Here is a 25,573-nt window from a genome sequence, read left to right on the forward strand (position 1 = left end):
ACAGCCATCACATACATATAACACGCCCTCAACATTACAAAACCCAGAAAATGTATGATTTTAAGAAAAATGTATCAATTTTTAAGAAAAATGTATTGAAATGGAAATATAATAGTGAAAATATAGTGTTACTTCCTTTCTGAAACGGTACTGTTGCTATGGCAATTTTCAAATCTAGTATTTTCATGAGAAAGCTCTCTTTCAATAAAGAACCTCAATTTTTATCCACCTTCATATTTGTATGCTTAATTATATTTCAGAAACAGTGTATGAAAGGTTTAGCTCTGCTTCTGTAACTTTTACTCCCTTCTCTAAGTAGGTATTTCTTAGTATTTAGTTACATATTCTCAGCGTGTCGAATCAAGTTCCAATTTTTTTTCTTCTCGTAGAAATCAGTTGATATTGTCTTAGAACCTTTTAAAGTTTTTATAAACTCTTCTATATGGAAATAAATATAAATGAAGCAAATAGATGTGCATTATCAAAAAAAAAAAGATGGAATCATTAACATGTTGAAATTATTTTGTCAGAATACAGCTGTCACATATGTTAACTCACAACTGCAAATAACATATACATTAAAACTCTTCTGTTGTGATGTTATTGCAGCTTAATAAAGCAAAGCAAGCATCTCCTCAAAGATATTCTTAAAGGTGGCTAATCGTTATTTTGTTGATAATTCACTGCAATACCATTCCAAAATATCCAAAAATATCACTGTCAAAAGCTTCACTTCACTCTAATGTGAATGATAAACAACTCAATAGAAATTCCACTGTGATACAGAATTAACATCTATTTGTAAAGAGTTACTAGGTTTCCAATAGCCTGTGCAATAGTTATACCTCAGAGGAAGTGCCAAATCTTTATTAATTGCAATAGCAGTCCTTACAATAATGATACAAAATAACTTTTTTCTTTTATTGTGGATATACTTCCTAATTCCAATGCAAAGCAGCATTGATTAATCGTACCAAAAAATGTTAGTCCTAAAGTGTGGAGATTCAGAATGGGTTTGGTGAACATCATACAAAAAACAGCACTTGACAAAATGATACAAAGTGAAGACACATGTTGTCCCTTTGGGAAGGGAAATTCAATCGCCTCCATCATTTCCTTCTTTCAAAGGTGTACCAAGCTACGTTCATCAAACATCTGATCAGTTCTGTACCAGTATCAAATCCGGTAGTGTCAACAATGGCAGTCATGAAGAGTCTGATTGCAATTATGAAACTGAGTGACAAAAATCCACATTAGAACAACTCAGCAGGATCAAGCTCTTTAGGTAACTCCTTTACATTAAGTTCAAGAAGAAAAATACTACTTCTCACAGCTAAATTGCTTTTTTTTTTTTTCTTTTTTTTCTTTTTTTTTTTTTCTATTAGGTCTGACAGAGTTACTCTTAACAGCCACACTTCCCAAGGGTTTGTAAAGCAGAAATGTCAGAAATGTGTAGCATACACATGACTAGTATGCACACCAAGGACTACTAAAATAAACTTGTATTTTCATTATCTCCAGTTTTAAATTCAGAAATGAACATACAGGGAAATTGCTCACAGCTATCAACCTGAAGGAATATACTGGAAATCAAGAAAAAAAAAAAAAAAAAAGAGAGAACAAAAGTAGGCAAGGTTTATTTATACTTTCAAATGTACTGTTTTGAATCATCTATTTACTATACACTACAGTGCAATTAAAAACTAGCATTTGTGCTAGTTGGAGGATTTGGATGGAGGATTAGTTTTGGTAATGCTTTTGTGATGCTTAATCAGTCATGTTTCTATTAAACACAACTCACATTGGCAATCCTAGATAGAACTTACTGATACAACCAAACACAGATGTTCAAGTTAGCTGCATACCTATATGCAGTATTTTGGTATGTCAAAGTGATTTTAAGTGAAATGTGACTAAAAATGGCAGCTATTGTAACATTATTGCTATGTTAAAGACTGTTTAATAACTTCACACAAAAACTCATGCATGTTTCTTCTTACAAGTCTATTCTAAGTTCAGAAAAGCATAGCTGAGGTTTTTTCAAGTCAAATTATTTCAAACAAATACTGCCAAATATTCTGTATAAAAACACTGCCTTTCTTGTTACTACACAAAGATTAAATGCTACAGACAGATGGGGAAATTATTTATTTACTTATTTATTTAATTGTGCATCTCCAACCATTCCCTTCCTTTTCCTTCTTTTATCCATTTTCATTCACCTCTTTCACTCCTCCTCAGTTCTCTGTAGTTTTTGGAAGAGTGCATAAATAATAAGGTATTAAGAACAACTCTTGCTCTGTTGCAACTTCGTCCTTTAATTTAAAGCACACTCTGGGACTTTAAAGAAATCTCCTACTCTCTGAATAAGATTTCAGAGTGTCTGAATACTAAATTACTGAAGCCGTGGAAGTACAGTATCATACTGATTGAGGGAGACAGTTATGACTCAGAACTATGCCATCTTTTATTTTGATAACATCACAAAATCATAAAACGGAATATTAATATACCATATATATGTCATAATAAAATCATATTTTACTATAACATGCAGATCAAAAAGTAATTATTTCCTAAAAACAAATAGCTGCAATGAAACATGAAAGACAAAATGATTCAGCATGTTCCTATTAAAATTACATTAAAATGCATTCATTGCTCTGAAAATTTTAATTTTGACAAGATTTATTCCTATCAAACAAAGTTAACTAGCTCTAAAACTTGCCCAAACTCATACATTTTGAGACAGCATGTAACTTTCTTAACAGTGAGGAGCTGTAAAAACCAAAATCTTTATATTCATCTAGCCATAATATTAAAGTCAATGAGCTATACATGCTTTCAGAACCAATCTTTTAAGGCAATGGCAATTCTCCATTGTTGGATTTTGATATATGCTGTAGCAGTTAATCTTCTGACATTTTATCTTATTAGCTTAAGCCACAAAACACTAACATGTTCATGGTACATGGTATTTTTCTTAAAAAAAAAAAAAAAAGTAATCCTTTGTTAGCCATGAGAATCCATCTAAAAAAACTTAGGAATCATGCTGAATAGCTTACATAGACTATATGCAGCCATCTCATGCAAATGTGATCTTCATTAGAAAATATTTCCTTACTGCTGGAAAAGAAGTTATGATATTGCTACTCTGCTGGCTCTTCATCCTCTCATCATAACAATTTTCCTGCCATATTAATGGCAAATATATTATAATTATCTCTTTTCACCTTCAGCTGGAGCAGCATAGAACAGCCCTTAATCTAATTGCATTTCTAAATTCATAGGAAAACATTCAATCATGGTAAAGACTTGTTTTACTGCAAAACCAGTAATGATTCAAACACTTAAGGGTATTGCTACCTCTGTACTTCACACATGCATGACTGTAACATCAATATGTTATGAAATACTAAAACAGCTTCTGGACAGCAAGAAGAGTTTGTATCTTTTGATTTCCTTGACTCTGTTGATTATGCCAGTCCATTACCATTAAAACAACTGCTGACATCTGGTACAACCCAGACATCAGTTCTGTGAAAAGCTCTACGTCACCTCAGTAATGTTCCCCTCCTCACCTGGCAGCCCAAGTCTATTCTTTAAAATGGTAATACAACTAATCAGTACAAGGGCTTGGGAATTTATAATGTAAAATGAATTTTTAAAAAATCCAATTTCAGAACTGCCAAATTCATTTAGCACAAGCAACAGCTGAGCTTGAGCCCAGAGAACCCTAGTCCCCAAAGGGGTTTTCTAAAACCCCCCTGAAGCACATATAGAGGGAAACAAAATATTGTTTCTTTACAGAACATGAACAGAACAGCATTTTGAAACAAGACAATATTTAAATGTACAGGTTAGTGTAGGACAGAACACAAGGTAGTTTGGGCAGAATATTAGTGGTGTCAGAACACTAGGTTTGCAAATCAAGCTCACTAACAATCATATCTGTGATTGTACACACAGCAGCTAAAGAGAATCTGGTCCAGATGCATTCTGGACTCAAAAGCTAGAACTTGAAGTAGTCTAACTTTCAAAAATATAATATTTTTTTTTCAATTAAAAAAGACATTTTTTATTTTTATGACCTTGGAGCCTCCCACATACCTAGACATCTGAATTTCTTTATGGAAAACTGTTGTTTCTATTACCTATGCTAATACAGGAATACCACAGACATTCTCCTCCCTTGCCTTGGATGCTAATACAATACAATACATACAGCAAAGCAATGATATAGGAAATAAAAAGTAATGTCTGCTACTCATATCACAAATGTTTAACAAGCATACATATCCCTACGTATGCATTGGTTTGCTTTTTACAAGACTAAGAAACAATAATATCTACACATTCAAAAAGTACTAAACAAGATTTGGAAATAAGTTTCTCAAAATTTTGAGTAGTGCAACTGCTAGGGTAAAATTTAAGAAACAGATTCAGAAGAAAAATATTACATTTACTGTTTTTATTCAAAATTGATGTCATATATATAGAAGAAGATAATATAGGACAGTTTTCCTCTGTACCTGAAAAGGGTGATAAAGAAGTAGTTGCTTAAATTTAGCCTCTTTTCATTAATATTCCATATGACAATTAGTCTCAAAATAATTCTAGCAAATAATTTTTCTCTGTAGAATGTGCTCAAGCAATTTATTAACAGTATTTGTTATCCATAACACAAGCAGCATTACTACATCTGTTTAATACAGAGGCCATGTATCACTGATTTCTTTCTCTTCCTCCCCCCTCCCCCCCCCCATGGACACAAACAGCTTTTAAAACAAGATTTCCTAAGTGTTACACAATTTCAATCATTTATTTTCAGAAAATATGATGTTGAAAACAGCCAGGCATAAATACATTATTTGTTCAGTTGTCCAGGTGTAAGTCAGATTAAATAGCAATCTTTGGGAAAACACTTATTTCCCTTTTCTTCTTCCCTCATTTCCCAAAACACCTGAACCTAAAGAGACTGGGAATAATCTAAACCATAAACTGCTACACTGACACCTTTTATAAAACAGCAGGAATAAGTGGCATGGGAGCACTATGTTTGCAAATTATGGAAAGTGTTCAGTTTCCCAACAGCACCTGTGGCACAGGGTGTTTTTGTTGTTGTTGTTGTTGTTTACAATTCTCCCCTGTGGACCGGTAATTCCTACAGTCCTGTAGGAAGGCAGAGCTGAATCCAACTTTTTGAAAAACTTGTAAACACTGTCTTCAAGACTGTAAATATCATCAATAGCATTCTAGAAGAAATGATGTTTTTATCTTCAGTGCTCTGTTCTTGAAGTCTACTTACTCACATTGGCAGCACTGCATTATAAACAGTGCCCATGAAGATCATGGAGCAGATCCTCTTTAAGGCCATGTTCAGACATACGGAATACAGCAAGGTGACTGGAGACAGCCAACACGGCTTCACCAACAGCAAATAGAGCCTGACCAATCTGGTGGCCTTCTATGACAGAGTGACTACATCAGTGGATAAAGGTAAAGCAACAAATGTCATCTAAACCTTGTCTCTAAATTTGAGACTTGGATTTGATGAGTGGACTATTTGGCAGATAAGGAATTGACTGGATGGCTACATCCAGAGAGTTGCAGTGAATGGCTCAATGTGGGGTGGAGATCATTGATGAGCAGTGTCCTTCAGAGATCTATACTTGGACCGGTACCACTTAATACCTTTATTAACTACATAGATACTGGGATCAAGTGCACCCTCAGCAGGTTTGCAGATGACACCAAGCTGTGTAGTAGTTGATAGAAAAGGAGGGGATGTCATCCAGAGGGACCTGGACAGGCTTGAGAAGTGGGTCCCCTTGAACCTCATAAAGTTCAAGAAAGCCAAATGAAAGGTTGCTGCACCTGGGTTGGGGCAATGCCAAACATCTGTACAGATTTGGGGATGAATGGACTGAGAGCAGCCTTACAGAGAAGGACTTATGGGTACTAGTGGACTCAACATGAGCTGGCAACTTGCAGCCCAGAAAGCCAACCATACCCTGGGCTACATCGAAAGAGGCATGGCCAGCAAGTTGATGGAGGTGGTTTTCCCTCTCTACTCTGCTATTGTGAGACTCCACACGTAGTATTACATTCAGCTCTGGGGCCCCCAACACAAGAAGGATCTGTTAAAGAGGGTCCAGAGGAGGACCATAAGGATGGTCAAAGGGCCGGAGCACCTCTCCTAGAAGGACAGACTGGGAGAGCTGTGGCTGTTCAGTCTGGAGAAGAGAAGGCTACAGGGAGACCTTGTTGCAGCCTTTCAGTGCATAAAAGGAGCTTATAAGAAAAGAGGGATGCTTTATCAGGGAGTGTAGTGACAGGAAAAGAGGTAACAGTTTTAAACTGAAAGAACATAGACTAGTTATAAGGAAAAATTCTTCACTATGAGGGTGGTGAGACACTGGAACAGGTTTCCCAGAGAAGCTGTAGATGCCCTCTCCCTTTAACAAGGCCAGGCTGAACGGGGCTTTGAGCAACCTGGTCTAGTGGGAGATGTCCCTGTCCATGACAGTAGAGGAGGTGGATTTTTAAAGGTCCTTTCCAACTCAAAGTATTCCATGATTCTCTAAATACTATCCTAGAATTGTATCCCAGAATGCCTTCTGGAGGTGGAGAGCAATATAGATATTTTGTTCTAAAATTAAATGTACAAGAAATTACAGACATGCAAATATACAATTAGCATATGTATAGTTAACAATATATATAATAAAATTACTGTGTGTTTGTGTATCTTTGGACACAGTAAATGAATAAAGAATCTTAAAAGAGTTTCTGACTTCTTTGATTTGCATGACAGAGAGTCTTATATGTGCCCATTTTCTGGATGATTATTATAAACACTTCATATGTAGTACCTGTCTAATATATCTAACAGAAAAAAAAATAAAAATCACTGCTACCTGTCTTGCTGGAAATAATTAAGAAACCAGAAGACAACTGAATCATCCAGAAATGCCCCGAATTACCAGGAAAATAACAATTTCTTGGCTCGTACTTGCAAATGACTGTTCCCAAGACACAATATCTATTTCAAAATAATGATCAGGAAACTGAGAGAAACTCCAAGAACAAAAAGGAAAAAAAAAACCATAACAGTATCACAAAAACAATTTTGTATTTTATCACATTTCTATTGCTTTCATATATTATTAGTACTAGTTGTTTTTTGTTTTTTTTTTTTTTTTTAAAAAATTGACGATTTCTTACATAAAATTAACTATCCAAGGAGTCACTGGAATTACAGTTGTTAAGCATAAGGTACTTTTCTTATTTCCAAGATAATAAATGGTGGTTTTAAATATTTTATGTTTTACCATTTTATTTGTGATGAGTAAAAAATACAACACATCAGTAATTTCAGGACCAAATCCTGCCTGTAATACTCACTGTGTATGGTATAACATCTCTTTAAATTAAATTAAGGTCTAATTGGAGAGAATAAGGTTGGAAAAACCCAGGCTTAAACCTAAATCAGATGACTGCAAAGGGATAGAACCAAGATAGCACCTGAAGCTGAAGGACTCTTGTTAGTGTCCCAAGCAATGAAGAACTATATAGAAAATAACCCATACATTCTATATGAAGAACAAAATACAAAGCCAAGGCTAAACTGCAAAAAAAATAAAATTAAGATGCTGTCATCAAGTAATGAAAAATGACAGATACTTATCAAAACTGACAATAATATCATCACTCTGGTAACTTGGAGAATTTTTTATATCTTTCTGTACAATTTATACATTCAATGTAAAAATACTTCACCATGCTTAAAGTCATCTGACTTAATACATGTACAATATCCTGACTTCAAATTACCAGCAACTCCAGTTGATGCATACTCCGTCAAATGAAAAGCAAATCTGCTAAATTTCATTTAATTACCATAAAGATAGACATGTGAGTGACTCTAATCCTAGCCACCTGTCTTGCACAGTCCTCTTAGAAATAAACAGAGATTTAACTTTCAAAGGGTACAACTTTTTTTTTTTTCTTCTGTTTTTTGAATTTTTGAGCTCATCTGTTTTATGTAATGTAACTGCAATAATATTGCCTCCAAGTCAGCTCTGCAATAATTCACTTTTGGTACATTCTTTTGGAGGCATTCTTTTCTATTATTTATTGTAATTTTTTTCATAATTTAATGAGAAACAATTCAAAAACAACATTTTTATCCTTTTATGTTAAATTAATTTACAATGCTATAAGCGAGAATGAAAACAGAAAAAAAAAAAAAAAAAAAAAAAAAACAGCAGAAACAGCATGTTAATAAAGACAGATTTCTTAAAAGTTTATTGTTATTATTATTATTTTTTATTTTACTTAAACCTAACTCATACAGCATTTTTTTCCTATTTCTGTCAGGTCTAGGCTGTCTCTATTTGTTTCCAATAGCTTAGACAAAGTGAAAAAGTTATGAATCACTCCTCAAAAAACTTGTTTTTCAGTCTGTTCACTAGCTTTGTTGTTCTACTCTGCACACACTTGAGCAACTCAATACCTTTCTTATAGAAAGGGGCCCAAAGCAGAGCATAGTAATTTGAGGTGTGGTCTCACCGGTGCTACCTACAAAGCAACAATTCCCTCCATAATCCTGCTGGCCACGTTATTTCTGATGCATTCCATTGGCCCTCCTGGCCATCTGGGTGTGCTGCTGGCTCATGTTCACCCAGCTGTCAACCAGCACCCCAGATCCTTTTCTTCTGAGCAACTCTTCCCCAAGTGTATACCAATGCATGAAGTTATGTCCCCAGCTGTAGTCATGCAGTTGGACTTGACCCATGGATCTAGTATATCCAAGTCCTGCAGAGTCTTCCTACCCTCAAGCAGATCAGCAGGCCTGCCTAACTTGGTATCATCTATGAACTTACTAAGGGTGCACTCCATCCTCGTATCCAGCTCACTGATAAGACTGTGAAACAAAACTGTCCTCAAAAAACCCCAGGGGAACACCACTGGTGACCAGCCACCAACTGGACTGAAGCCTATTCATTGCATCTCTTTGAGCCCAGCCATTCCGCCAGTTCTTCACACAGTGACCTGTGCGAAGTCTGAGTGATGAACAGCCAGTTTTTCCAGAATAGAGAATACTGTGGGAGATGGTGTCAAATTCTTTACTAAAATCCAGGCCACAGTCTTTTGCTCATCTACTAAGCTGGTCATCTTGTGTCATACATGTAGAAGGAGCTCAGGTTAGTCAGGCAGGACCTGCCCTTTATAAACCCATTCTGGCTGCTTCTGATCACTTGATTTTGTGATGGCACCCAAGATGTTCTGCTCCATAACCTTCCCTGGGACTGAGGTCAGACCTGTAATTCCTTGGATCCTCCTTCTTGCCCTTTATAGAATATAACATCTTTTTAAACTCCAGCAAATTGGATGAGTATATTTTGTTCTAAATATCAATAACTCTTTGGTATGAAAAATGCCAACCTCCAGGTGTTGTAAAGATCTTAGAGAAATATTAAAATAACAACAAAATAAAAAATTAACACCCTCTCTCCTTCCCCCCCCCAAAATAAATAAATAAATAAATAAATAAATAAATAAAATACATTGCTTCCTCTCCCTTTACTCCATCTCACCCCCATGCCTGGTTCAGAGTCTCTGCAGTGAGCTATATACAACAGCTGTTGATGATCTGCAAAATTCCTTTTGAGATCAACAGGACTTGCCTCTCGAGATTAAGTTTAGCGTGAGGAATTCACAGTTGCGGAAGTGTAAATACAGCTGAAAGTTTGCTCTAATTTCTAAGAGCAACATGTGGCCTTTCTTCTTTCGTGCCTTAACCACAGAGCTGGATTAAAATGAGTAATGATCCTGTTTTACCTGAGGTGGCACACAGCACTTCACCACCTGGGTGTAAAACCTATAGCTTAGATGCCTAACATGAAACACAAAATAATGAAATAATAGTTCACATTGCAGAAATAACATTTTTTGCAATAATTTTCAGGCAGGACTAACCTTCCATGTTTTTCCATATAACACAATTAGAAGACAAATTGGCTAATATTGTTTTTTAAAGCCAACCAATTAGCTGGAGTTTAAACATTGTTGCATCTCTAACTCTTGAGATATGGAATTACAATACTCTTGTAGTTAAAAAGAAAGATGATCTGTTGAGGTTAATATACTGTTGTGTCTGTAACTGTGGTAATGTAAGTTGGAACAGGTTTATTTTGTAGCTTTGATCTAACAGCTTCCAACAGGTTTTCAGTTTATGGGAAGAAAGGATTTGCCATTTCATTGAAACACACTTTGATATAAACAGGACAATAAATAAGAGAACAACTGTAAGTTTTCCCAAGCAAAAGACCTTTGAAGTTCAACAATAAAATTTAGTGACTCAATCTTTTACTTTCAGCATTTAATCCCCTAAGAAGTGTGCCTTGCTATTTATTTATTTGTTTATTTGTTTATTTATTTATTTATTTATTTATTTTTATTCACAGTGAAGTGGTTTCAGTATACTGGATAAACAGTCATTAAAATTTAAAATTTTGTCTAGCCCAGCAGCAAGAGGTACATATTAAAACTAAGCGCGTTTAATATTGTAGACTATGTATGGTCTGGACAGGAGATAATTTACACCTTTATTCTGCTTAGTTACTGGTTAGCTCATATTTGCTCCATTGGCAATGCTCACATGAAAGTAATATCTGATTCACATAGAAGATATTAAATTTCTGACATTAAAAAGAAAATAGTTTATTGAGGGTTCAATCAATTATTTCACAACAAATTACCAGTGTAATCTGGCAGAAGATCTTTTTGACTGATATAAATTTGTCAATCAGGCTTCTGTAAGCTATATGGATTTCTAACCTGCAAAAAATATGCAAATCAAGAAAGGTACCAGAAAATAAAAAATGATCATCTTCTGAACTTATAACAGTAGCTTTTTGATGCTCATGGCCTATTTATTTAGTTATTGCATTATCTTTTCAATCTTATAGGCAATAGAAAAATCATTTATTTTAAATCAAGAGTCCACATGCTTTCACTCACATACCAACACCTCTGGTGACTGTTAGTATATTATACTAAAATAAATTGAAATAACCAGCTAGTAAGAACTATGTGCCTTTGTCTGCTATAGCAGTTCATACAAACTGCCGTTCTGTTTCAGATGTCCTAATCTAGTCAACTGAACATATCTGCAAATTTTCTGAGGTAAGAATAGAGAATTAAGATTCAGACCTCTCCTGCTTATGGCCTCTCCCATCACTATTCTTATTCAGCAGAGTTATTCCACACAAAAGAACTCGTGCAAAGACCCTACTGTATTATTGCAGTCACTTCAATCCAAGTTGCAAAGGGCCCTAAGCTAGGGTATGTAAATCACAGATCATCCAGAAGGGTAGGTAACCTATTAAATCAGACTCTGAGAATAATTTGGCGTAAATACCCTTAATAACATATTGTAACCCTAAAAAGAATCCTCCCTGCCTCAATGACCAAAATATCTAATAAAAAAAGTGACAAGAGACAGTAAATGTATGGAGAGAGAAAAAAAGATTAAGACAAGTCTAAAAGTGGGTATCATGTCCTTTTTGCACACCCCAAATCAGAGAGATCTGCCCTTTGCATGTATGGGCTATCAGGTAAACTTACTGCCCACTATGTTTCCCTTCTTTACCATTTCCTGAGGTCTGCTTAGCCTCACCATTCAAGCACCCAGAAAAATAATTTCCCTGGGCTTAGTTAGTTACTGCTATCAAAACCACTTGGATAAAATGCTGTAGCAACAGCAAATAGATTCCAGCACTCAGGTTGAGGTTCTTGTCTCCTTCTTACCCTGCTCTCTCACCTGTCCTCAGAAGCAGCAGCAGTCAGCAATACAGCAGAGTCTCACAAAAGACTGACACACAGATATCTGACTGATTATTGAAGCCACAGAGTAGTTTCATAGCTGTGCCCATTCACCTGTCCTGACAGCTACATGAGCTGAAGCAGTGAAAACCTCTTCCTGGAACAGTGAGAAACCCAATGCTTGGAGCAGTATTTTGTGAAAGAAATTTCCTTCATAAAGGAGCTGAAACACTTTGCCAAAGTGAAGAAATACTCAGTTTCATGGAAGTTTTCTAAGGAAAAGTAATGTATGAGGAGAATTAAGAATAGGTCTTATTTTTCTCCTTTTGTTACTTCACTACATCACATTATGCAAATAAATTTCTTAGGGCCATCCTTCTGGTGCGCTCAATAAACTTTTAAAGAGAAAAACATAAGTCAACTGAGTGAGCATATATTATGCTTTTTAACATATTTGACAAATGTGATTTTTCTTCTAACTTGACTATGAGAATACATGTAAATGAGAAATTAAAGGACAAAAATTCGTTATTCTTTTTTATAAACACCCACTTTATATATAAGATTTCTGACAATTGAGAGTTAATTATTTTCCCTGGCAATAAGTTTTAAGAATATTTACATCTCGCTCTAGTAACTAAGTACTAAATCACTTAAAGGAAGCATAATCTTATTTTCTAAAAGAAAAATAACACTGATTATGGTTTTGTTCTAAATTTAGGGAAGTTCAGAGAAGAACTGAAGAGTGCCAGAAGCAGAATACATATGTTGCTCTATCCATTCCTAGATTCAGCATCAATCCATTTACTGGTTTTATAATTAAGATTACCCAAACTAAAACAGTTACAGTGTCTGAAAAAAGTAGCAACATCTACATTGTTTTCTTGCTGATTTCCTGACCACTTTGATATCCAGTTCAGATGAACAGCTGGGACACTGCCTTCCCCATTGAGAATCATCAGCTAAAACTCTCTGTGAATATATTCAGCGCCATGAAGTAACTTTACTCTACACAGCTGCTCCATTTTAAAGCTTTTCTCTTTCTGTGTAATGTCTCTCCCTCTCCCTGAAACTTCCTGTTCCCCTTTCTAACATCCTTTTCTATATCAAGGCACATCATGATACAGAAACAACACTGAAATTGCCATTGCTGTTTGAATCAAGCAAAATCAGTCTCAAAAGATAGCAAGAATACCATTATATCAAAATTATAAGATGCTGCTTGACCACATGCTCTGGTGTTAAGCAGTCTTTTTAATAAAACTTACTTCTTAGAGAAGGAAAAAGAAATCATAAAGCAGCAAACCCAATGCAGATGATAAACTGTAGCAATATAAAACCAATATAACTAAACATTTTCAGAACTGATTTGAAGAATTATTTTCAGAAAGCATTCGAAAGGGTTATCTATTTGTGCATCTTTCAGGACTTAAAGCTTCAAACATAAATACACGTTTATACCTGTGCACAAGGGATCTCATTGATTTCACCAATTTTATCTATTTTTATGTGATTATATATTACATATTCTTTGAACCAACAATGTTCTTATCTACAATGCTTTCCACAGTGGCATATTAATCATAACGTAGTTGAGAGGTAAAGCATTAAGCTATACTGGCTATTTATGCCACTGGAGTATTGCATCTATCATATCTTTCTATGGTTCATAAAATAAAAATAGAAAACACACCAGAAAACCTGATTGAACATAGACAAAATCTTTGTCTTGTTCTTCAGAAGCATATTTGTACACACTACACATTGATAGGTTGTCAGATTTACCAGAAGCTCCCTTACCATATTGTGAACTGCTCCTTTCCCATCCACCCAATTAATTCAATTACAAATAGAGTTATCAACACAAAACACTTTTTTTTTTTTTTTTTTTTTTTTTTAACCAGAATATGTGAATATATGGTCTTAGTAGCAAACTAGTAGCTTAGTATGAATGGACCTAATTAGAAGTACTGTAGACTGGAGGCAGTCTCAGCCCAGGACTATGCTAGCATTTCCTACTCTGCTTTCCCGGAAGCATCAATCAGATAACACACTACACAAAGGTAAATCCAATTCAAAAAACTATTAGTTCAAGCAAAACTCATCTTTCATATCTCAATGATGACTCCTGAGGAAATTGTTATTTTAGGTGTAAGAGTAATGGATTAAGAGAAAAAACCTTGAAGGCCAAAGGTTGTGGGGTTAGATAAGGAAAAAATACTGAACTTTAATTTATGCTAAAAATACTTGTACTACTTTCAACATTTATGCCTAGCTTTCACCTTTCAGTCTCCCCATCAGTTTCTAGCAATCAGTCACTTAAAAATGTGTAATTATTTTTATTCTCTGTGGTCCCTTCTCCGTCACTTGATCTTTTTCTTTTTGCTGTTTGGTTTTCCTCCTCACTTACTTAGACATGTGACTCAGGAGCTCCTGGAAGGATCTTTATGAAGTTTTCTCAAGAAATAGCAAGGATTTCAGTTTCTTATTACTAAACCATGTTAATGCTTTACCATTTGTATATTTAAATAATAATAATAAAAAAAATAGTCTACAGAATGATTGACTGTGTGTCCAGAGATTATGTGATCAGATTACAAATCACAAAAATGGTCAAGGCAGGAAGGGACCTCTAGTGATCATCTGACCCAATCCCACTGGAGCAGGTTGCTCCAAGCATGTCCAGCTGGTTTTTGTAGATCTCCAAGAATGGAGATCACTGATTCATTTGGATATCGTGTTTCACTATATGACTACACTCAGCATGTTTTGTTTTTCCTTATGGAATCTCCCATGTTTCTGTTGGCACTCACTGCCCTATGTCCTGTCTCCGGACACCCCTGAGAAGAGCCTAGTTCCTTCTTCTTCCCCCCACCATAAGTGCCATAGCCACTAAGCATTAACTTACCATGAGGTAAGTACTAGAAAATTAATTATTATTGAATAATTATTAGTGACCTCCACTGAACTGAGCAAGAATATTACAGATACTCTTCTCTATTTTCAGATTCATCATCCAATTAATATATCATCTCATAAAATTAAGTGTGCTGGGCAATTATATGTAAATTATGTTTGAAATCAAGTTGGAAAATTTATTCTCTCAAAGAACCTGTGTTGCTCAGTAACTGAGAAGAGTCAGGAACATGTATCCGTCTCAGCTTCCTACTGTTGCGAAAACAGCCTGGAAACCTTAAAAATAGCTGAACACTTCTGAAGTATTGATGGGAATAGAAGAAACAAGAACACCTTGAGTTCAGTTCATGTACCTTGGTTTAGGTAGTGCGAGAAGATGTGGGTACTGCCCATATTAAACATTCCTAGACATAACTTAAGGCACTGCATATTTTTCTTATTATTAACACTCAAACTCCTGAATCTAAATGAAATCTACCTAGATCATAGGTTAAGTAAGCATGAAGTTAGTAAAAAAAAATTGCTACACATTCCAAGCCAAAATTATTAATGTAGCTATTAATGTATTATGCTGTCATACTTCTAGTCTTTATTGGTCAACACTGTAGGTTATTTCAGATACAATTGGTTATCTGTGAAAGCACTCTTTAGCTACTGTTTGAATAGGTGTCACATGCAGTATTCTTTGTCAAACTTCAGTGATAAAATATTTGAGTAAATACATCTACAGACTTAATATACAATCACTGCATTCTTAAAATAATGGGGTAAATCCACATAAATTTCAAATTTATACCCAATATTATTTAAGCTGTATAAAATGTCACATATGATTATTACTGGAAAGGCAAACCAGACGAGTAATTAACACAGTTGAGAGTTCATATCTCTAGAAGTAAGAAAACACAAAGTAAAATTCATTTCCCATATGTTTCTGCATCAAATCAGGCCTCATGGGAACACATGGTGTATTTAAATTAGACAATGAAAATCATCACAATTATGCAAGTCTTAGAAGTAACTGGCTTGTACCCTTGAAAATTCTCCAGAAAGTGTTCTAGAAGTGTGAATCACCTCAAATATTACGTTGTTGTCAGTTCAGACAAACGATGCATACAAATACATGCTTATATAAACAAGCTCCGTATTTATAGTGCAACCATTAAATATAATTACATCATCAGGCAATTAGAATGTGCAGTTAAGTTTCACCTTCTCCCTCTGCTAATGAATGAATTTCTAAGTATCAGGAAAAGATTTATCTTTATTAGTGACATTTGATCAAATTGTTTCTGAACATGCAAAGAAAAAAGAAGCACCTCAAAATGTGAGGACCGAACTAAGAAGTTTATTTTTTTCATTGTCTGGTGACATAATTCTTCACCAAAACATTGCTTTATAATTGCCTAGAAATAGTAGGTTAAAACAGAATTGTAACATTTCAGCACTCATAATGGCTTTTTTTTCTTTTTTCACATTATATGAGTTCATGCAACTTCATAAAGAACAAGATAGAAACTGCAGATCTAATTCCATACACCATATTTAAGCGTAAATTCTGGGAATTCCATAAACGAAATTTTTAAAACTTTATTTCAAAAGACCTGGGAGACAGTAATCTTTAATCAGAAATTACCTTTCTGTTTTACTTCCTAAGATCTAGATCCAGCCTTACATGAGAAAAAAAAAAAAAAATCTGATTTCATATGGAAAACAAACTGTTAATTGGAAAAATGTAGCCGTAGCTGAAAGCAGTTAAAGTCTTTCCTGTGCTTGAGGAAGACACCTGCTGGGAAGCTGTTTAGATACAGATATAGGTATCTCTTTATAGGTATCATGCTTCCAAAGCCATTAGTTAGGATGCCAAAAATTCTTCCTTACATAATTCTTCTGCAATGATCATCATGCTATTATCTCTGCTACTTTGGACAAAGTTTTTTTTTTTCTAATTACTTATTTCTTCTCTAATATAAATGATGCTCCAGGTTTCCTGGTTCTCCTTTTGATTGAACAAGTTACCAAGTTTTTACAATGTGACTAATGATATGGACCACTGTGTTATGATTATTGCCAATATTGTTTTTCCTAACGATTCACATTAATTTACTCATTATCACAGCTGAGCATTCTCAGATTATTGCATACATTTACCTTTTTTTTTTTTTATGTCATTCAGTTGTTTTTTTTTAAATTAAAAGTTTTACATAAGAAACATAGCATATTTGACTTTTTTAACTGTAGAACAGTTCATGAACATGGATGTAGCTTTTTAGTGACAGTCAGCCTTAGTGCCAGAGACAGATCAGGGACACATTTAACTTGCTAGCATATTTGTAGCCATAGTACCTACTAATACATTCATAATTTGTTTCCAACTTTTACTGCTATTGTCCAATCATTTTGTATGACACTCATCATCAGGAAAAAAACAAAACAAAACAAAACAAAAAAAACAGCTCCTAATAAAGGAGCTAAAGTTTATGGAAGTTTGTATTTTCTTCTGTACATATGTCCCCCTCCAGTAATGTTGAATTGCTACAAAAGCATCATTTATCCTTTGAGAACGATGCCAAGTCTCCAGACAAAGCTGCAGTCACCACATAATGTTCATACATTGTATTACTGGGTAAACAAACACACTACACATTTCACATCATTTACACTTTCCTGCACTTAAAGCATTTGCTGTTATTGAAGTCCCTATTCTAGAAAAAAAAATAAAAATAAAAGATGATGCTATGATGCTCTGATCACTAAGAACACACACTAGTGAAAAGATGCATCCTTTTAAATTACTTATAGTTAATCACTATGTTTCAAATAAGTGATAATTTAATGAAAGGGAAGAAGATGAAAATCTTCAATGGACACTTTACTGTAGCTCTTGAAAAAACACAGGAAAAAATTGTCTTTCCCAATAATGATTTCTAAACAAAGCAGTATTCAGCAGTATTCTGTTTACTTGAACAGAACTCTCCTTATTTCCTTTTTGCCTCTTAGGAAAAAAAAAAAAAAAAAAGAAGATAGGGAAGATAGGGGGGAAGAGAACAACTCTTCCAGCTTTTAGACAGATAGCAATCAGACTCCATTCAGGAGAAGGACATTGAAAATCCACTTCTGCTTGTGAATTATAAGATTTCTTCTGGAGGCTTAAAAATGGCATAAAGAGGCTGACAGAAACAGCAATAGGCAGATAGCTCATGAAGGCAAGCAAGTCTATTCACACACAGGCAGATCATCACGCAGATGCAAATAAGAAACAAATAACAATTAAAAAAAAAAAAAAGTCCACTACCAAAATATTTGGTTCTATAATCACCAAAAGTCCGTAATTTTTGTGCTACTGCTGGACAGGTATGTGTAAATCTTTTGGAAGCAAAAGACTGCAAAACTGCTGTTTTTTTGCCTCAGCATACCAATGTTTCTTTTAAAATATAAGAATAATATTTCTTGTACCACTAAGATTAGTGAATAGAATGATGTTTGCTCTTTGCAAATGAAATTGCAAGTATGGGTTAGTTTTCACCCTTCCTACCTAAAATGATATTTATGTACCAAAAACCTGGAAAGAATAATTTAAAATTTAATCTCACATCTCATTTTAAGTGCATAAAAAATCTTTAGACAAAAAAAAGGTTTACAGTTCAAAACAATTGTTTATATGGTGGATTTTTAAGTACTTCGCTATTTATTTACGGGGAAAAGGACTTGTCTCCATTTATTTTTTTGTTTGTCTACAGTTGTGAATGGTTCTTATGTGGAAATTGAAAAACAAAACAAAACAAAGATACTAGTTGGAAAGATAGGTACTAGTTGGAAAGGTCTGCAAAGCTCCATTACATTTAAGAAAGATGCTTTTGACCTAATTTTTTAAGAATCTCTAATTCGTCAGATAACCCATTTTTCAATGATCACATTAAAAAAAAATCACAAACAAACCTTCTGCAAATACCTGATAATTCAATTGTTTAAATGCTAGTACCAACAAACAACCTAATCTACAGAATATTAAAAAAAACGGCCAGTATTGAAGATTAACTGTTCAGCAGAGAACTATCTTCTGCACAAATCTGCTCTCCAGGTTCACGCCAACAGAAGTCAGAAATACACAGAGACTTAAGGTGTATTAGAATAAAATGCAATTAGTGTAAAGAAATCTCACTATTAAAAATGTGATTCCGATTTTGCTTCTCTTCAATGCCACAACTTTTAGATTTTAGACTCCACCATAATGGAATTTAACAGCAGTTCAGTAATATAATCAGAACTATGGATTAATACAGTAGTGAAAAAAAAAAAAAAGTAGTATTCTATCCAGTGTACATACTCCACATTATCACTTACAAGTATAATTTTTTAAATGATGTTTTTCAGAAATAAAGAATAGAGCCTTCAGTGAATTTCCAGTTTTGATTTCAATGTCAACATAAAAATCATCTACTGTCAAGGAGTTCTGTATGAAAGGCCTTCCAACCATCCAGCCAACCTCATATTTAAGACATCTAAGAACTCACCACACAGACATACACTTCATAATAATGAAGACAGTACAAAGAAAGTATAACAATATATTTTAATAGCACCATCTCAACTGATTATTCTTTCTCCTCCAGATTCTCCAGAACACCAAATGCAAACATTCTCTCTCTCTCTCTCTTTAAGGATTTTTGGTTTTCAGAGGAATCAACTGTCTGAAAACTGTCCAGCCATTTGCTATGAATTTTTTAATCATTATTTCTTTTTATTATTGTCAACAAGCTGTTGCAATAATCAGCCAAATACCAGATTAACATTTTTCACATATTTGAAAGTAATAGAGGAAAACTAATTCAGTTAAGCTACAGAGAATAAACCAGACACAATTTATATAACCTCTCTAAATATCAGAACTGAATAATAAACTCTCATCTCTGTCAAGTGCTCAATTCAAGACTGTAACTTGGCAGAGTAATTCATTTTTATGTGATAAAAAACAACAACAGCAATGCTAATAGCCCATTTCAGCAAAGTTTCCTTTCTGTTCATTTTTAAAGCAAGACCCTGTTTCAAATGTAATATATACTGAAAAATGTCAGACGGAATCATAGTGTAACTCACCTTAGCTCTCTATAACAATTGCCACAGCAACACTTAAGGGTTAGTAGCAGAATCAGTTCTTTTCCAAAACAATTTCAGTTTTGTTGAGTAGCTGCATACTGGGGGGACAGAGGGGAAATACCACTTTGGATAACTGACATGCCTCTGAACAGAAGCACTTGACTTACCTGCCACTGTTTCATGAGCTCCCGAACTGTTTTGGCATCCTCTAGTATCTTTTCTTTGTGTGTAGCATCCTGCAGGACATTAGCAGTTGTTTCAGCTTCTGTAAGCCAAGCAAGGAACTTTTCGAGATCCAGGTAGAATACCTGCAACATCTGTAGGGCTGATTCCAATGCAGCTTCACGCTCATTAACCCTGTGCAAGTACAAAAAGTCAAATGCAGCACTCGCAGGAATAAAACAAATCTCAATCATTAAATCACAATATAACAAAGACACTCCATGTATTTTTCACATACCAATCAAGGTAAGAATTTGCAGATAGCTTAGCTACAATGATACAACTTGCATCTTGCATTGTATGTTTGGCAGGTGGGGTTCTTTTTTAGATTAAAAAAAAAAAAAGTCTTTTCTCTTGAGGAGAGAAACTAAAAATCAAGGAAAAAAAATCAATAGCTGCTTCATTGTTTGAAACAACTATACCTGAAAAAAAAAAAAAAAAACACAATAAAAAAAAATAATAAAAAAAAATCAGAAATAATTCCCTACTGTTTTTATCAAAGATTGTTTAGTTATTTGTCATTAAGAGTACTGTGGGAAAATCTGTTTATTTATAGAAAGTACAAAATAGGTCCTGGACCCTAATCAGTATTATGAATTTAATTGTTAGTTTTGATGATTTGAAGACTGTTGAAACTGCACTGAAAACGAGCTACCGTTTTTTCATAAAAAAATAAATAAATCATAGAACGGTTTAGGTTGGACGGGACCTTAAAGATCATCTAGTTCCAACCCCAACAAATATGAATGAGATATAAATTACATCTCTATCAATTACGCGATAAAAGACAGTTTTTAAGTACAAAGACTATATTACTATATTATCCTTGGGGAAGAGCTAAATCATAAACTGGGAAAGAACCTTGAAGGCCCAAGCAATCCTGGTGCTGAAAAAAAAAAATTTCATTTTTTTTTATTTGAGTTGTATCAGCATTCATGTGCAGTGTAGGTGTTCTATATGTACTCACCAAATTTTTATATTAAACTTGAGCTAAATATGGATTTAGAGAAATGAACAGGTAAGTATGACATAGTGTTCATTACCACAGATTTATCAAGGCTACTTAGTTGTTGTATTACATGCGTATTGTATGACGAATGACTAATTTTTGAAGCTCAGAAAATACCTAGTAAAGTTATCTAATAATTTACATTACTTCAAGTGGAATGAATGTAATCTGATACACACCAACATTTACTCCACAAACATATGGTGATCTGGCTATCTGCACATATAATCATAGAATCATACAATGGTTTGACTTGGAAGGGACCTTAAAGATCATCTAATTCCAACTCCCCTGCCATGGGCAGGAACATCTTCCAACAAAATAGGTTGCTCAAAGCCCATCCAACCTAGCCTGAAAGACTCCCAGGAATGGGGCTACCACAACTTCTCCCTCATCCTGCTGGCCACACTTCTTTTGATGCCGCCCAAGATACAGTTGGCTTTCTGGGCTGCAAGCGCACAATGTCAGCTCATGTTGAGCTTCTCATCAGCCAACACTCCAGATCCTTCTCCTGCTCTCAATCCATTTTCTGCCCAGCCTGTAGTTGTGTTTGGCATTGCCCCAAGCCAGATGCAGGACCTTGTACTTGCTCTTGTTGAACCTCATGAGATTCACATGGGCCCACCTCTCAAGCCTGTCCAAGTCCCTCTGGATGGCATCCCTTCCCTCCAGTGTGTCAGTCTTACCACACAGTTCGGTGTCATCTGCAGACTTGCTGAAGGTTCACTCAATCCCACTGTAGATGCCTCTAACAAAGATGCAAAACAATGCCAGTTCCAATACTGACCCCCGATGAACACCAGTGATTACTGATTTCCAGTTGGACATTGATCCATTGACTGCAACTCTTTGAGTGCAACAATCCAGCCAATTCTTTACTCGCTGAGTGATCCATTCATCAAATCCATGTCTCTCCATTTTCAAGACAAGGATATCACGTGGGACAGCAGTGTAAAATGCTTTGCACAAGTCCAGGTAGATGATATCAGTTGCTCTTCTCCTAACTACCAATGCCATAACCCTGTTGTAGAAAGCCACCAGATTTGTCAGGCATGATCTGCCCTAAGTGAAGCCATGTTGGCTGTCACCAATCATTTCCTTATTTTCCATGTGCCTTAGCATAGTTTCCAGGAGGAAACCTCCATGATCTTGCTGGGCACAGTGGTGAGACTGACTGGCCTGTATTCTTTCCCGGGTCTCCCCTTTTTTAAAAATGGGGGTTATGTTTCCCCTCTTCCAGGCAGGGGGAAATTCACCAGATTGACATCACTTCTCAAATATTACGGTTAGTGGCTTAGCAACTACATCTGCCAGGTTCCTCAGGACCCATGGATTTGTGCACCTTTAGGTTCCTTAGCTGGTCTCAAACCTGATCTCCTCCACTGGGTGGTTCATCATCATCCCAGTCCCTGCTTTTGCCTTCTGGGGCTAGGGCTATGTGGCTAGATAGATCTACCGTGTAGTTTTCTAGTTAGACAGAGACTAAGATACTGGAGTTTATCAGATATAAAATTTCTAATTTATCATAATGGTAATTGATCATAACTTTATCAGATGAGGCCAAGAAATTTCTAAGTGCTAATCTCTGTTTCAAATCTTGTTTGCTGTCCTAAGAGGTTGTACCCCCTGAGAAGTAATGGTATCATCCTGAAGCCTAATGTATTATCTGATGTAAGAAAATAAACAAACAAAAACGACACAAAATTTACCGCATGTTACTAAGAGCATGTTTTTCTGAGAAGCATATATGTGAGTTGCAACAGAAGATGGTAGGAACAGAAGAATTCAGGCAGAGTACAGGAGAGTACAATCGCTTCATTTCATTAAATGAAACAAACCTTCCTAAGGTCTCTCACAACAGCTACCATATTTCTGTTATATTTTTCATCCTTCAGCATCTCACTTTTCCCACACATCTTGTGAGAAAAATAATTTATTCTTGGATTTATTTTTTTTTTAATTTTTTTTTGGTTCAAAAACTGAGAAAGCTATTGAATGTCTCACTTCAAGCTACAAAGTCATCCACTGATTCTTCAAAACTTGAAACATTGACTGGACTTTGATCTCAGATTTACCTGTCACCACTCCAAGAACTGTCTACATGAGAAGCGTCTTCCAGCCTGCTACAGAGTCACCTGTATCCCCACACGTGTCCCCAAGGGCTGTATGAGAAACACTCAGCTTTAGAATAGTGAAAGTTGTCTCTTTCCTAACTTTATTGTCCATGGACTTAGAGCAGGCTTGTGGTTAGGACACTGTTCACATGTAAAACTGCAATAAAAAAGTCTACTGTTCTTTTAATTTAGCTAAGAAATAATTTCATAGATATCATAGCTATCTATACTAGCAATATACATTAAATCAGCATAAACAGAAAGAAAAAAAAAAAAAAAAAAAACACAGAAAAAGAAAATCTTCTACCCGGAAAAATGCTGTTTTGAGTTATCTTTTTATCATTTTTAGTTCAAAAATTGCATGCCATTTATTTTATAGAATTTGGAAATGGAGTATGCATACATAAAGCAAAAATATTTTATCTAGTTCTTCAGAGCACAATTCTATTCTAAGATATGCCTTTTAGTGTTATGCTAACTAAATTTGTAGTGTGCAACATGATTCATAATATCTGTGCCCAAAAGCCTTTGCAGAATTGGGCAAAACATTTTCTTAACACTCGGTTCTTCAAAATATTAAAGGCATATTTTTGAACTACTATTGACCTGAAATCCTGGAAATACACAGCAATTACACAATGGGAAGTTAAAAAAAAAAAAAAAAAAAAGCTTAGGTTTATTTGTGTATACTGTTAATTTTAAACGTATCCTGAGAAGTAGGATCCAAAGCTACTTTCATCCACAAGTAAGAACAGAAACACACATGAAAATTATATGGAAAGGGAGAGCCATTAGAAGCTTTGCTCAAAATCAGAATTTATCTTTTATAGAAAAATCCAGACTACATGAAAAATATTACATAGTATTTTATTGATATGGGTAAAGAAAAAGGTTTTCATTAGCAAGAATCTTTTGGCACTTCTATTCAATGATGCACAGAAATCTTATAGCAAATAATTCTTCCAGTCTACAAAAGTGTGTTCCTTATTTATAAACGTACTAATACACCTAACAGAAAATAACTAGTACTTTGCATTTTAAATTTTGCAACGTCTAGCATGCAACAAACATTTAACTACATTGACAACCCTACAGCATATAAATAAGCTTCACTCTACTTGTCTTTCTAATTACTTCAAAATTATGAGGTTAGAATATAGAAAAGAAGGTCTGAAAATGAGGAGTAAAGCTGAATATCAAATCCAGAATGTGATGATTTGCACAAAATTATAGTGGAGACAAAAATCGTAGAATCATAAAGGTTGGAAAAGACCTCCAAAATCATCTGGTCAAACCATCCCCCTACTACCAATGTCACCCACTAAACCATGTCTCTAAGTACCACATCCAAGCTTTCCTTAAACACTCCCAGGGATTGTGACTCCACTATCTCCCTGGGCAACCTGTTCCAATATATATATTGAACAAGAAATTACTGCACAAAAACAAAACACAAATGTTTTCTTTTTAGCCTGTATCATCAAGGCATGTTTAATTTCATAGTGAGCGCAAGCTGTATGAAAAGAACATAGAATCACAGAATCATCTGAAGTAAGCATGAAAAATTTTTCACTGTAAATGAAACCTTGCATAGTATGAACACTACAAAATGCTGCTGAAATACTGTAAAATAATCATAACAATAATGATTTTTAACCAAATGAACCTTCCTTTCTCTGTTTTACATAAAAATATCAAATTCCTGGAAGAAATACTGAAGGTGGGATTTATCTTATTTGCGTCTAGACACTCAAAAGATAAGCAACTACATTCTCTCTGCAAAACAGAGGGAATTTCTGGAATTTAATTAAGCCTCCTCCCCGTCTGGCTGTAAAGATCTGTTGAACTAGATTCAAAGTCAATTTTCGTTCTCTTGACTGGTAGGGTTATAGTAGGTTACAAGACTAAATTACTTTAGTGGTCTAAATTTTACACAATGTGTATGTTACGTTTGTATGTAAATTTACATATTTGTATGTGAGATGATCCCCAACCTAGCCTGGGGACCAATTTTCAGGAACTAGTGACATCAGTGGCAGAGGACTGAGCAACTCTGGTTGTCATATGAGTTTCTTTACAGGACAGAAATTATGGTGCTATTGTAAGAATGTGTTAGCTGAAGGCTTCAAGTTGAGTGGAAGATGAGGACATGTCAGAGGAAGTGAGTCACACAAAAAGTGCATAAGCATGAACATTTATATTCACAGGAAGAGGTTAACAAGGGTTTAGAAAAAAATACCAGCCTCTACTGCAAGATACTGGTGTGATTCTGAGAACTTTTAAAGCACATACTTTGAAACATATCTGCTTACAAATGCCTGTGAAGATAAACAGGTAAAACTGAAGTTATCTGAAGTCTGTGTGATCTTTTAATTGTAAGCAA

At 34.9% G+C, this 25,573-nt stretch overlaps 1 protein-coding gene across 13 annotated transcripts in view; it reads right to left on the reverse strand.

Annotated features, from left to right (window-relative positions):
* Positions 1–25,573, reverse strand: part of DMD (dystrophin) — a 1,246,037-nt gene that overhangs the window by 225,904 nt on the left and 994,560 nt on the right. For all 13 annotated transcript variants that reach the window (XM_084515490.1, XM_084515483.1, XM_084515486.1 and 10 more), the window contains one exon: positions 20,013–20,202. In XM_084515490.1, the coding sequence (XP_084371616.1) occupies positions 20,013–20,202 (190 nt within the window). The remainder of the gene's footprint in view (positions 1–20,012; positions 20,203–25,573) is intronic.

Source organism: Aythya ferina, assembly GCF_964211825.1.
Source record: "Aythya ferina genome assembly, chromosome: 1".
NCBI lineage: Eukaryota > Metazoa > Chordata > Aves > Anseriformes > Anatidae > Aythya > Aythya ferina.